General features: G+C 49.3%; 1 protein-coding gene and 1 pseudogene across 4 annotated transcripts; one reads left to right on the top strand and one right to left on the bottom strand.

The window, feature by feature from the left end:
• Positions 1–1202: 1202 nt before the first annotated feature.
• lrrc8c (leucine rich repeat containing 8 VRAC subunit C) lies at positions 1203–14729 on the top strand. 4 transcript variants are annotated; one of them, XM_028961862.1, is made up of 5 exons: positions 1203–1644; positions 2656–2729; positions 5206–5372; positions 8787–8929; positions 11572–14729. In XM_028961862.1, exons 4-5 carry the CDS (start codon positions 8792–8794, stop codon positions 13822–13824), a joined length of 2391 nt encoding a protein of 796 aa, XP_028817695.1. In that variant the 5' UTR covers positions 1203–1644; positions 2656–2729; positions 5206–5372; positions 8787–8791; the 3' UTR covers positions 13825–14729. The 4 variants fall into 4 exon arrangements, with proteins under 4 accessions (XP_028817695.1, XP_028817696.1, XP_028817694.1 ...); XM_028961863.1 differs by lacking the exon at positions 5206–5372; XM_028961861.1 differs by lacking the exon at positions 2656–2729.
• On the bottom strand, positions 2984–3100 carry LOC114769797 (uncharacterized; annotated as a pseudogene).

Genomic DNA, 14729 nt, shown 5'->3' on the forward strand with positions numbered 1-14729 from the left:
AACAAGAAAATGCTGTTACTGTTTGGGAATTTTGTGCTTCCTTTGTATGTACACAGTGAGGAACATCTGAAAGGACATCACCAGACTTGAGGTTCATAAGAGGAATATATATATATTTTGGCCAATAGTGACGAGAAAGGAGAGGAATTGTTACCAGTGCATTTACCACGAACACGGTGATGTCCATCATGAACGAGGGAGCGTTTGCAGTGGCACCTTCTGGGTGACTGGACGGTTTCAGAACTCCTTCATCATGGACTCCTTCATTACTGGCCACATTAGACCGTGTGAGTTTATACTTGGGGTGTTGAGTTTAATGTAATCGATGCATCGATTATATCATAATGACGTTTCTCTGGCCGCGGTGTTCCCAAATCCTTGTTAAAAATGAGTGCCAGCAGTGACTGTGATGGCGTGAGGAGCACCGCTCTGGGTAGGAGTTCGGCCTCGTTCTTCCAAACGAACACCCTCTTGAATGGCTTTTGCTTTGTAGCTGCATTTGACTTGCAATTCACTGTTGTTCATTTGTCGCTGTTTAACGTTCGTTGTTCTTTAACGTTTGTTAATTCGTAAAAATTCGTTAAAAATCGTAATTGAATCGAATCATGAGACCAGTGAAAGATCACTCCTCTAGTTTATATTAACAATCTATCTCAGGTCACACTGAGAGTTTAGCAGCAACTGTAGGTTTAGAAGTCACCGCTGGTCTTGTGATGCAAACGAAGCCCCTCTTTCGTAGAAAACAGCCATTTACTCGGGTTAAATACTCGTCTATAAGACAGGACCCGGTATGGAAGACACCAGTTGGCTACAGACTCTGCCAGTGGTCTGCTGGCCGGCCTTGTTCCGCTCCATTGTCTTCACACAGCCATCCAGGAGTGAGTCCTGGAGAAGAACCCCTGAGGAGAACCTAACACCCCACGCCCCGCAGAACGTGGCAGCTAGGTGCGAGGTGGAGCTTCAGGCGGTTTAAGATCTTCTCATGCCCCGGCCACCACATGAAAGGAAGGTGGCACCCGCCCCTTGTTCAACATTTGCCACCCGTATCAGCCCTGTGGTCTTGTTTTGAATATTTTCTGGTCGTCCCACCGTGGGCCACACCCAGGAGACAGATAAGTTCTGGGGACTTTCACACCCTGAAGGACATGTCACTATATTTTGAGAGCCGGCGGGTGAATAAATGATGAACTATGGAGAATAGTCCTGCACCACAATAGGAACATCTGGTCAACAGACCCCGCATAATGAGGCTTTGCCGCGCCTGCGGTTTTATTAATAAACGCGGAGGTTATTTTTTTTACAGGGAGTGTCCCCCGCACAGCGCAGCATCGCATCTGGTCCATGAGAGGAGCTCTCGTCCTCTGCAGGGGACAGGCCGAGTGGTGGCACGTCCTATTTAGTTCACCCGGAGAGGGGGGGGACGACGACGTTCGCGGCGAAGACACCTTCTGCAGCGGCTTGATTTCGGCCACATCCGAAGGATGTTCTGAGGAGCCGCCGAGCGGCGCGGATACAAATGTAACCCTCCGCGCGGGAAACGGGGATCCGAGTCCCCGCCTCGTCCCGCCTCGTCCCGCCGAGCGACAGACCGCAGCTGCGTGGGGACGTGAGGAGGACATGCTGCCGCCGGTTCCCGGGTCTGCGGTAAGGCGCCCCCGCCGTTTTATATGCGGACTCTCCTTCTCCGCCGCGCCTTCAATAAAGCGAGATTTAAAAATGTATTTTTTTTTTTTTAAATATAAATGTATAGCTGGGATTTAACGCAGAGCGCCGGCGGTTTGTCCCGCACTCGTCCGTCAGCTAAAACACGCGTGAAATAATTCCGAGTCCGAGTGAAGGTAGTTTTATCTGTCCTGTCTTGTGAAGTGAAGAAGGCGTTTATCAACTGACCCGCGGGTTTGAATGGAGGCCTGCAGCCGCACAAAAGTTTTCTGGCGCCGGCGGGAAGTCCGTTTCATTCGTTTCATCTAAAAAAAAAAGTAAAAAAAAAAAAAAAAAACCCCAAAAGTGCGACCTAACTTCTGTCCGGTGACGTCACCGTCTGCTGCGTAAAACGTCTGGAAAAAAAACGCCGCGTTTGTGAGGATTGGGGGGTCTGGAGTGAAAACGACCCCACTGGCAACAATGGGCCAAACTTGGCCAAACATGTGGGGCAGTGAGGGCCTAAAGGTTGGGGGTTCGACTGCCACTGAGGTCCCCGCACGCTGCTCCCCGGGCGCCGGTCAAATACAGAGGGCCGAGTACATGTCACCGTGTTTCACAGCGGCAATCGCTTCACGTTACATTTACATTTACAGAATTTACCAGATTCCCTTATCCAGAGCGACTTACCATTAGTAGTTGCAGGGACAGTCCCCCCCTGGAGACACTCAGGGTTAAGTGTCTTGCTCAGGGACACGATGGTAGTAAGTGGGATTTGAACCTGGGTCTTCTGGTTCATAGGCGAGTGTGTTACCCCACTAGGCTACCACGTTCACTTAAGGAGAAGCTGATATTTTAAACGGTGATTTGAACCCAGGGCCCCGGGGTCTGGGGGCGCTCAGTAGAACCGAAATCGCAATCTGTTTCTCTAACAAAGAGCTTTCAGGGACTCTCTGCTTTTATCCCGACTTTTTTCTGGTAGTGAAGCGTTCACGTTGGTTTTTTTTATCGTAGTGAAGCGTCATCATCTCCTCTGGCCCGTCACTCGCACTTCTCTTGTACTTCGGAAGGACGACCGTCGGGGCCACGTGAGTAAAAATGAGTTTACTAGTGATAGTAAAGTGATTGTCATTGTGAAACACAGCAGCACAGCACAGGGTGCACACAGTGAAATGTGTCCTCTGCTTTTAACCGTCACCCTTGGTGAGCAGTGGGCAGCCATGACAGGCGCCCGGGGAGCAGTGTGTGGGGACGGCGCTTTGCTCAGTGGCACCTTGGCGGACCGGGATTCGAACCGGCGACCGCGTCCTTAATCGCTAGGGCCACCGCTGCCACCACACGGTCTCCAAAGACACTGGCAAAGGTTGCCTTGGCCGATTATATTCCAAAAGTTTTCAACTAGCGAAAATCGCACCTCGGACAGACCTCATGGGCTACGATAGCGCCACTGCGGAAGAAGCCCGCGGCCCCATACGTTTAAATAAAGCTCCTCTCGGAAAAACGGCGTATTTCCTCCCTGCCGGGAAACCGACACCAGCCGTCTAATGGCTTCCAGGAACGTGGGAAGCACTTTATTGGCCTGCGCGCCATCCGCTCCTGCTGCTGGTTTTAAAGGAGAAGCGCCGCGGTGAGGCGTTCAGGAACGCCGTGGGCTCCCGGTGGCGGGGAGATGCCCGTAGGCCTCACATTGTCCCCGTTTCCTGTCCGGGGGACAACGCCAGGCTGCCACCGCGCCGTCCCAAACAAAGATGCATTCAGCAGGGAGCAGTTGCTTTCGGAACGACTCGAAAGGAAACCTCGCTCAAAGAGCACGCCATTTTATTTCCGGCCCATAAATGCATTGTGACCTTTTTTTTTTTTTTTTTACAATTTTTTAAGTTGAGCGAGCGCAGGGGTTTCGGCCTTCCTGTCCGCGGACACCAGGATGCCACCACGGCCCCCTCGAACCGTGCTCCTTTTAAAACCAGACCCGGGCTGGAGCCGTCCGGAGGACGTCGATAGTGAAACGCGAGAAACGTGCGGAAGATTTAATTCCTCTTCGTCCCCGGCCGCTGATCGAATTGTCCTCTGAGATGTCCCTTAATGTACGTTGCTAACTGCTAATGGACATGCATGGACTCCGAATCATTACGGTGAATTATGAATGAATGAAGAGCGCATTGGTCTAGCCCGTAGTATGGCATTATGTAATGTCTGGACGGTTCAGAATGGCCCTTATTAATAATCATTTGTTCTGATTGTATTAAGATACGTCTCGGGTGTGGGGGGGGGGGGGGGGGGGGGGGGGGGGGTGGACGATAAAATGACACGTTTAAAGGAAATTTTTTTAATATAATTGGAAAACTGGGTTTAATTACAGCATTTTTTTAATATATATATAATTGTCTCTTAATAGTTTACCTTTCATATAAAGTCTTTTTGCTGCTCTAACATTTGGAAATGCACCCTAATAATGGTTAATAAACCTTAATATTTGCTTTAAAAAAAGGAAATCGATCAGGTCGCTGCAGAAGAACGTTCCTTTCAGAACTGAATGCACTTTTTATTGCCCCTCAGGAGGGGAGACGGCCGTAATTATCTCCCCGCTTCCATTTGCTAACAGCGTGCGGTTTGGGGAAAGAATGTTCTGGAAAAGCAGCCAAAAAAAATCAAATAATAAGCCTATTTAGCTTAATTGCCTCGTGTAAGTATACTGAATATATTAATGGAAAACGCGCCGGCTGCTGATTCCATCCTGAACGGTCTCGGCGGTTTGATGTGGACGAGCCTGGACAGCTGAGGCATTGTGGGAGACGTGGCGCTGCATTCTGATGCCATTGATCATGAATTACCTACAGGGGAGGTCAAGATGTTTTATGGGCCGCGCCACTTCACTGATGGAACAGAAGAGCTGCCCTTTAATGGGCTTTCTGGGAAATTGGAGTGAGCCGCAGATAATCGGTCGGCTTCCTCGCATGACGTGAGGATTATGATGCACATGAGCCCGATTTTGCATTAAACAACACGCAGTACATGACTGTAATAAAAAAAATTATAAATCACATGGCATTTTCTCGTCAAGTTCCGTCATTATACACTTCTGGCGGGTTCAGCTTTTTATTAACCCAGTTCTCCGCAAATATGTCATTATGCTAATAATTATAAAAATTTACTTTACTTGGCAGACTCTTATATCCAAAGCGACTTACAGGAGGACGACACCAGCTATTCTCATTCGGTTTCTATAGATTTTGAGTTACAAATCTGAGCCCTGATAAGGCCCAACTTGTCAGGAATAGAACATGCAAGGGAATTATTAAGTGTGTGTGTGTATATAGAATTTTTTTTGTGAGTGCGTGTGTTAGTGTTAGACTCGTTTGAAATACTTCTTATTTCAATACTTTATGCTTGGTTCTTCATTCATAATTAATCAGAAGTGAACGTGGGAATTCTTGCATGGCTCAAAAGACAATTAAAGCTGAAAAGTGTGAAATTTGACAGATATGTGAGAAATGACGCCGCCTATGGAGCCTAATACATCCTAAGTACCATTTTTATTTATTTATTGTTTCATATTCATTTCAGTTATATGGCGGCGGAAATATGTCTGTCTCGGTTGCGTAACTTCGCCGGAGGCCTGTGCCGGTGCCGGATGGCCACCGCTGAAAAGAAATGAGACATTGTTCTTCTGGAGGATCTCAGAAGCCCATTTGCCGGGGTCGACTGCCAACGTACGCCGGTCGCTTGTAAAGGTAATTAAGGCCTCTGCCCCCACCGCCAGACCTCGCCGCTCTCCCACAATGCTCCTTGAGTGCCTCCTGGCCTGCCAGACCGCGGCTTTTTTACAAGCTCGAGAGAGGCCAGCGCGGGTGCTTTTTAAGGAAGCAGATACGTGAACGTTTTTCATGGCCGTTCATCCCGGGACGTGTACCCTGCCTCATCGTAACGGTCATTAAGTGTTGTGTCTGTAACAGTCATTAAGAACCTGTCTGTGCCGTGGCGCGAAGTGGGGGCTCCCTGCGCCATTGTCCTCCACCCCAGACCTGCTGAAGGCCTTCCAGCCGGGAGCCCCATGCGTGTAAAGGTAGTCCTCGGTGCCCTGAGCTCATTTGTTTGTATTCGGTGGGGGTTGAGAAGCATAATTATGGGCGGGAAGAACCTTTTCTAGAACATTCAGACCCAACCGACCGGTCGGCCTCACTGTTGCCGTCTTATTTGCATAATTTCGGCTGTGATTTCTGTTTTTTTTTTTTTTTTTTTTTTTTTATGGCAGGAACTTTGCTGAATCACTTTCCTCCGAAAACAGAGCGGCGTCTGCCAGGCGCCCTGACGCGGCGCTTTAGGGCGAACGAGGGGGTGGTGACAGAAAGAGGAAAATGTCATCCGAGGAGAGGTCATCGGCCGCGCTGGTCACGTCTCAGTTACCGTCACACGCGATGACAAATCTAAACACATGCGTTCCAGGGCCATCTGTTGCCAGGAAGTGAAACGGGGCAGTTGTGATCGCTCGGTGTTTATACTTCAAACCCGCGACGCCCTGCGCGCCCACGTTTTATTCTGACTCCCAGAAGATGTTTTGGAAAAGGGGGAGGAGCCTGTAGGCATGATTGACAGCTCTCACACGCCCTGCTTCCTCATTATTGACCATCTAAACCCCCTCCTGTCACTATGTCTCTGGTCCATGTCCTCCCTTTCTCATCCGTTTCCCTCTGTACGCTACACTAGCGACGTCCACTGACTGTAACAATGTGACCACGCCCACTACCAATACAAACATCATCTTTATTTAGATCATCATAATTAAAACATTTTGTCGGGTGGAGAAGTGAAACTGACATGAGCCACACGCTACAGCAAAAATATCCCCCCTGCTGTCACTTGTCACATGCACGTCTTCATCGTGGCTGCCCTAGAGGGGGAGTGCCGCCCTGCCGCCGGGTGGATTGGGGGCGGGGTCTAGACAAATGGCTGTTTTCAGTAAACAAGTCCTGCTGTATTCCGCCATGAGGAACCAGTTTACGAGACTCAGCCTGCCAACCCCCAGCTGTGGGCAGAAGGGGCGACACAGACCTCACCCTCCCGGCGCTGGGCGTCGCTTTGGGGGCGGAGTTATATTCTCATCTGTTGCAACTTTACATGACATAATTTCTGAGACGCGGTTTTGGGCATTTCGCCTGGTGCTCGTGTCACTTTCACTTCTCCACCCGACAAAATGTTTTAATTATGATGATCTAAATAAAGATGATGTTTGTATTGGTAGTGGGCGTGGTCACATTGTTACAGTCAGTGGACGTCGCTAGTGTAGCAAACAGAGGGAAACGGATGAGAAAGGGAGGAGATGGACGTGCTGCAGTCACCTGAAACGTCTCTCCAAACGTGGAAGGACCGTGTTTGTCCAGTAATTTTTACACGATGCTGCCATATGTGGGAGAAACTGGGACAAATTCTCACTCGGTTTATTATAGTCGGGCTTCCTTTTACGTTGGGTTGTAGTGATTTAGTTGGACGGACCTGAATTATTTCTGGGCTGTTGCATCATGGGTAAATGATGCAGACTTGAGGATGAGTCAGACGCTGGACTTGATGATTCACCAGTAACATCCTGCTGCGCCGCCGTGGACGCCTGTCCACACGAATCACGTTTAAACTTCTTTTTTTATTGTTTTATTGTAATGAGTGCTACTACGGTTCAAATATACAATATTTATGTAAAATTTATTCCTTTATGCATGATTGCAACAGTTACGTAAGTTTAAATGACATTTTTCATGGTTCACAACGGCTTGACCAGGAGTAATCTATTTTTACCTTTTTTAAACCATCGGATCTATACATGATCAAATTGAAATGCATAAAAGGAGATGTTTACCCCCCAATAAGAGGTCCGTGACTTTTAGGACCTGTGAGCAAATCATGGGAAGCATTCATGTTGCAGCATTTTATTAAATCAATCACAGCCAGCGGTAATGACGACAGTGCAGTTATTAATAAAAGCGCCCTCGCTCGAGCATTTTACCTAAAGGAACGCCTTCGTGCGAGTGCTGCGTCCCCCGAAAAAATTCCTCCCAGTAAATGGGGCCTTCAGCCTCTCCCCTGCGTTCAGTGGGCCGCTTTTCCGCTCGGATAATTGAAGACCAGTCGGGACGTCCTTCATTTCCTGCGTTTGTGCCTCCTGCGCTGATATCTGCCACGTTTCCCCGCGTTCCGAGGTCCGTCCCGGGTTCTGGTCCCGTTCTTCCATTTAACCGCAGCTGCTCAGGCTTTTACTGCAGAAATCTCCCTTGTTTCCGCGATTCCGTTTTAAACCCGACTGGGCTGCTGTAAATCATTCATGCAAATGAATTATTAATTGGTTGCTTTAATGGATATATGTTGAAGAATGTTTTGGCCCTCTTGGCTCTGTGATAGAGGTCAGTTTCCATCATCTGGGGAAGAAAAAAAAACATGTAGGTTAAAGAATTAAAATTCATGAGGGAATATTCCGAAAGAGCGTATTTTAGTCTGCTTGTCATTTTGTTTGACACGCCGAGGTATAACTTCAGCAGTCATAAATGTATAAAATGGACCAATGTGTACATTGTTTTTAAAGTCATTAAAAGAGGTTCATTTTTGCTTTTTTCTTGGTCCCCTAATTCTGTATCTGAAGACTTAAAATTCAGCCGTGGTGCAGAATTCCGGCCCCTTTGATCCGGTCCCACAATGAGGTCTCCCAGGACGCGCCGTTTCACCGTCTGTAGCTTTATATGCTAATGAGGAGGAGAGCGGCCAATAGAAGTGGAGCGGGCATTCGCGGGGATTGACGTCATCGACACCGTTCACCAGCCACAGTGTTTGGTACAGGCAGGAAGTCGTTTTTCCAGAAAAAATTAAAATGAGTCTCGCATGACGGAACTAAAAAAATACATTCGTGCTCATTTTTACCTCCAATCACCGAGCGACTGCAGTGCTTCGCACGTTTGGACGCCATGACGGTCGGTGGAGATCATGGTTTAGGGGAGCGGTGGGAAAGAGCTTGAGAAACGGGAGGTAACCTTTCCCATTATGACGTCATAAATGATGAGTACCTTCTTTAAAGGTTTGGGTGGGTTGGTGGAACCTTCGTCATGGATGTCCATTCTGCGTGGTACAGAAATAAAACAAACTTGTCTCGTCCACTGTGTCGACAGGAGCCATGATTCCTGTGACTGAATTCCGGCAGTTCACCGAACAGCAGCCAGCGTTCCGGGTGCTGAAGCCGTGGTGGGATGTCTTCACCGACTACCTCTCCGTGGTCATGCTCATGATCGGCGTGTTTGGTTGCACTCTCCAGGTCAGTCTCATGAGTTTTCCTCTGCTTTTACAGCCCACGCCCGCTTTCTTATAACGATCATATTCATTCTTACAAGGTGCCTTTTCAACACAAATAACGCATTTCTAACAAGACCCTCGACTCCGGAATCACGAGTGACAGAAGGACCTTTCAGGCCAGCCTGAGAACAAACACACCCACCACTAATGAGAGCGCGCCGCGGTGTCCCACGGTCACAAAAACTTCAATGTTGGGTGTGCAAACCACACGGTTAGCTGGGAGTTTGCTGACGGAAAAGGGGGGAGAAATTCCAGTAGCGCCACACGAAAGCGAAGTCGTCATCCGGCCACCCGCTGAACGCGCTGTGGGCGCCCCTTAACCTGCAGGTGCCCAGTGTAAACGTACGTCGAAGAAAGTTCCGTTTTTCTTTGCAGATGGGAATTGCATTGCTGGGAAAATCCTGCAGCGATTCCGGCTCGGATGCAGAGACTTTTTTTTTTTTTTGGACAGTTTGTAAATGGCGTACGCCTAATATGGGGTGATATTGGGAACTGAAAGGTAATAGTGGGGCCACCTTACCCACAATGCTTTTCCCGCTGCACCACTGACTAACTAGAAATCAACATTATTCTATTGGTTCAATTTATTTGTCACATTTTCACCTTATCAAACTAAATTATCTGGTGAAGCAGATGGATCCATTTAAACCTTCGGTTCTGAAAATGTTACTTTTAACCTGTTCTGATTACTTAAGGTATTCTTGAATGCAAACAAATTCAAATTGTGCAATTCAGCCTCTTGTGGCACAAATATCAGCCCATAGTCTAAACGGTAGAGCTTGATCGTTGTAACGTAAGGAAGCGGACCCGTAATCGGGTCCCAGGCCGCCGAGGTGCCACTGAGCAGAGCACCGTCCCCACACGCTGCTCCCCGGGGGCCTGTCATGGCTGCCCACTGCTCACCAAGGGTGACTGTTTAAATGCAGAGGACTCGTTTCACCGCGTGCTGTGTTGCAGTGCATCACAATCACTTCATTTATTGCTACTATTTTAATGAATACTTCACCCAGCATTATGGGTAATGGATCGGTTCACAGTAGGGGTGTTTATATTTAATCGTATAATCGATGCATCGCAGAACATAATCGATTATATTATAATGCTGATTTTCTTGTTAAAAGTAGTGCCGGTAGTGACTGGTGTGTATTTAAAGGAGAACGACCAGTACATACGAGACTGTTACAAGGTGAGAAGAGGACTAAACGGAAAATGTATGGCATGCATCGTGATGCATCAATATCGAGGCACTGACAATCTTAATCGAATCGTGAGACCAGAGAAGGTTCACACCTCTAGTTCACAGTGGCTGTCCTGAGCCGAAGCAGTGCATGAAATCTACGAGTGCGGTGTGCCGGGAAAGGAGCTCGATGCCAGCTGGCAGCTCAGAATTGCTGATCTGTCCTCTGGAGGTTCTGTTCAGCAGATCCATTCGCTGCTGCACCCCAACGGCAACTGGCAGGGATCTTTTCCTAAAATAAGTGCAGAACATGTCCGCATTCAGCCTTTCGTAAGACTTGTCGTATTTACTCATGATGTAGGAAGCTAGAAAAGGGCTTTTTAAATGTTTTTTTTTATTTTACTGCGAGCATTTGTCTCCCTCTGGAGTATCCTGCGGCTAATGCAGTAACGGTCATTTCCTGGCAAGGCGCACAGCTGTGCCCACGGCACTACACAAATACAGCATACCCGAGAAAGTACCTAATACTAGGACAGATAAAAAAATTACACAATAAACAATAGTCATACTAACAACAATGTAATACAATAATGATTAGCAGTAAATTTGGAAGTAATTTGGATTTTAAAATGGAAATATTGGAAATATTGAAATATGGGAATATTTTATATTCCTTTATGTTGTGCAAAAAAAAAACAACCACCCTGTCTACTAGGGGCAGTGGTGGCCTTCAGGGGCAGCGGTGGCCTAGCGGTTAAGGAAGCGGCCCCGTCATCAGAAGGTTGCCGGTTCGAATCCCGATCCATCAAGATGCCTCTGAGGTGCCACTGAGCAAAGCACCGTCCCCCCACACTGCTCCCCGGGCGCCTGTCATGGCTGCCCACTGCTCACTCAGGGTGATGGGTTAAATGCAGAGGACACATTTCACTGTGTGCACCGTGTGCTGTACTGCTGACAATCACTTCACTTTACTTTACTTTACCAGGGTGGTAGTGACCTAGTTGGTAAAATACTCGCCTACGAGCCAGAAGACCCCAAAGTCCCAGGTTCAAACCCCACTTACTACCACTGTGTCCCTGAGCAGGACACTTAACGCTGAGTGTCTCCAGGGGGGGGACTGTCCCTGTAACTACTGATTGTAAGTCACTCTGGATAAGGGCGTCTGGTAAATGCTGTAAATGTCTGAGGTAGAACGAGTTATTTTGCTATGTTGTAAACTGGACAGGCGGGCAGGAATGATCCTGTTTGCTGACAGACTTCTATGTTTTATTATTAGCCACTAGCTGCTAACATAATCATAACTTAGCAGATGGCTAATTGCTAATGCTAATTGCTAATGCCCTACCACACAGAACCACATACTTTCTAAATTAGTACGATTTTAAAAACAACTTATTGAACTAACTTTGCTTTCTGCTTGACTGCAGGTAATGCAAGACAAAATCATTTGCCTTCCTGAGAAGAACTACATGGTATCATGCAACCAGTCGGAATTCCTGGAAAACCAGTCGCTGTCCCCGCGGGAACCGCTGTCTGTGCCTGTAATCCAAGAAATGAAGGGCCTGAAGACCAACCTGGATTTTCAGCAGTACACCTTCATCAACCAAATGTGCTACGAGAAGGCTCTGCACTGGTACGCCAAGTACTTCCCATACCTGGTGCTCATACACACCCTGATCTTCATGGTGTGCAGCAACTTCTGGTTCAAGTTCCCCGGCTCCAGTTCCAAAATCGAACACTTCATCTCTATTTTGGGCAAGTGCTTCGATTCCCCCTGGACCACCCGAGCACTGTCCGAGGTATCAGGTGAGAACCCAGAAGAAAAGGGCAACAAAAAGCGCAGCACCAGCAAGACCAACCTCAACATGTCGACCGACGAGGGCAACCTGGAGAGGACGCCGTCCCTCAGGTCCATCCCTGAGAAGATTGTGGTGGACAAATCGGCGGCCAGCGTTCTGGACAAGAAGGAGGGTGAACAGGCCAAAGCTCTCTTTGAGAAGGTCAAGAAGTTCCGTCTACACGTGGAAGAGAGCGACCTGCTGTACGGCATGTACGTTCGGCAGACCGTGCTCAAGGTCTTCAAGTTCGCCCTGATCATTGTCTACAACTCCGTCCTGGTGTGCAACGTTAGAACTCGGGTGGTGTGTAGTGTGGACATCCAGGACATGACCGGCTATCGGTGTTTCGCCTGCAACCACACCATGGCCCACCTGTTCTACAAGCTCTCCTGCTGCTACATGTGCTTTGTGGGCATCTACGGACTGACGTGCCTTTACACCTCCTACTGGCTCTTCTACCGATCTCTGAAAGAATACTCGTTTGAGTACGTGCGGCAAGAGACCGGCATCGATGACATCCCCGACGTGAAGAACGATTTCGCCTTCATGCTGCACATGATCGACCAGTACGACCCCCTGTACTCCAAGCGCTTTGCGGTGTTCCTGTCCGAGGTGAGCGAGAACAAGCTGAAGCAGCTCAACCTGAACCACGAGTGGACGCCCGAGAAGCTGCGACAGCGGCTGCAGACCAACGCCAACAACAGGCTGGAGCTGCAGCTCTTCATGCTCTCGGGCCTGCCGGACACCATTTTCGAGGTCACCGAGCTGCAGTCCCTGAAGTTGGAAATAATCAACAACGTCACAATACCGGCAGCCATCTCCCAGCTGGAGAGCCTCCAGGAGCTTTCTCTGTACCAGTGTTCCCTCAAAATCCACATGACCGCCACGGCCTTCTTGAAGGAGAACCTGAAGGTGCTTCGGGTGAAGTTTGACAACAGCCGTGAACTGCCTGCCTGGCTCTATGGGCTGAGGAACCTGGAGGAGCTTTACCTTACAGGTTCCCTGGGCTCGGATGCTTCCAAGAACATCACTCTGGAGTCACTGCGTGAGCTCAAATCCCTCAAGACGTTGTATTTGAAGAGCAACTTCACCAAGCTCCCCCAGTCCATTGTGGACGTGGCAAGCCACTTGCTCCGGCTTTACATCTACAACGATGGTACCAAACTGGTTGTGCTCAATAATCTCAAGAAGATGGCGAATCTGACTGAGCTGGAGCTGGTCCATTGCGACTTGGAGCGCATTCCACATGCCATCTTCAGCCTCAGCAATCTGCAGGAGCTGGACCTGAAGGAGAACAACCTGCGCTCCATCGAGGAGATCGTCAGCTTCCAGCACCTGCGCAAGCTCACCTGCCTGAAGCTGTGGCACAACAGCATCGCCTACATCCCCGAGCACATCAAGAAGCTGGGCAGCCTGGAGCGGCTCCACCTCAGCCACAACAAGATCGAGATCCTGCCCTCGCACCTGTTCCTCTGCAACAAGATCCGCTACCTGGACGTGTCCTACAACGACATCCGCTTCATCCCGCCCGAGATCGGCGTCCTGCAGAGCCTCCAGTACTTCTCGGTCACCGGGAACAAGCTGGAGAACCTCCCGGACGAGCTCTACTTCTGCAAGAAGCTGAAGACGCTGAAGCTGGGCAGGAACGCGCTGTCGCTGCTCTCGCCAAAGATCTCCTACCTGGCGGCGCTGGCCCAGCTGGAGCTGAGGGGCAACCACCTGGAGGCCCTGCCGGCGGAGCTGGGCTCCTGCCCGGCGCTGAAGCGCAGCGGCCTGGCGGTGGAGGACTCGCTCTTCGAGACGCTGCCCTCGGACGTCCGGGAGCAGATGGCGGAGGAGTGACCCCCGGCCCGGCGGTATTTTCACCCCCTCGGACGTTGTGTTAGATGTAGAGACGCGTAATCTTTGGGTAAATTGATGTCGTCGTTTTAATGTATATCGCGGAATTACGTAGGGAGTTACAATATGGCCTTATTTAGTATCTATGCAGCGGTGCCACCTTTTTTTAACCAGATCATGGCGTGAAGATCCAAGGGCTTGCTGTGGTTAATACGTCAGGGCAGGTTGGTGGCGCCTCCACGTTTTAAATGTACACCGGAAACCAACATTCCCGTTTTATCTGCTTCCATCGTCAATAAGCTTCTCCTGTATAGATGGGTATTGGAGAGCCGCACGTCTAATTCCGACCGGCATAACGCCGTTAGCGTGTTTTACTGCGGCGCGCCCATCCTAATCGCCTTTTCCCGGTCACCGCCCCGCCGAGTGCTTGCTTGTGTCGTTCACTTTTCCGCTTCTCTCAGGGCCGAGTATTTTCGTGGCGGCTTAATTCCCAACGTGCCTGGCGAAAAAGGCGACATTTCCGACGCACCGTGACTAAGCACGTGGTGGTGGACCCTCCGCCACTAGATGGCGCCACAGGTTCGGCTGCGTCGCCGCCGGCGCGGTGGTAAAGGTCAGGCGGGGTGAAGTGGCGCTCGGCGAAATTCGATTCTGACAACCACCGGCCCTCGTTTGGCGGTGGGACGATGCCAATCTGGGTCTGAGTGCTGGACGTGGGACCCGGGGGTGTCTCTTTTCGCTCCGGCCGGGTGTGACTTTTTTTTGTTAGAATTTCTTTCAGGGATGAATCGTTCGCGTTCGGTTCCATGTTTGAAATGCACATTTTGTTCTGTTAATGCTCCACTGTAATCTTTCCTTGATTATATTGTGGCAACTCGATTTAAATAAATTTCTTTTGCATTTTCTTA

Source organism: Denticeps clupeoides, chromosome 19 (genome assembly GCF_900700375.1).
Source record: "Denticeps clupeoides chromosome 19, fDenClu1.1, whole genome shotgun sequence".
NCBI lineage: Eukaryota > Metazoa > Chordata > Actinopteri > Clupeiformes > Denticipitidae > Denticeps > Denticeps clupeoides.

Coding starts and splice junctions, on each gene's coding strand:
- lrrc8c (XM_028961862.1), top strand. CDS start 8,792: ATGATTCCTGTGACTGAATTCCGGCAGTTCACCGAACAGCAGCCAGCG. Junction 8,930..11,571: donor TGTTTGGTTGCACTCTCCAG/GTCAGTCTCATG, acceptor GCTTGACTGCAG/GTAATGCAAGACAAAATCAT.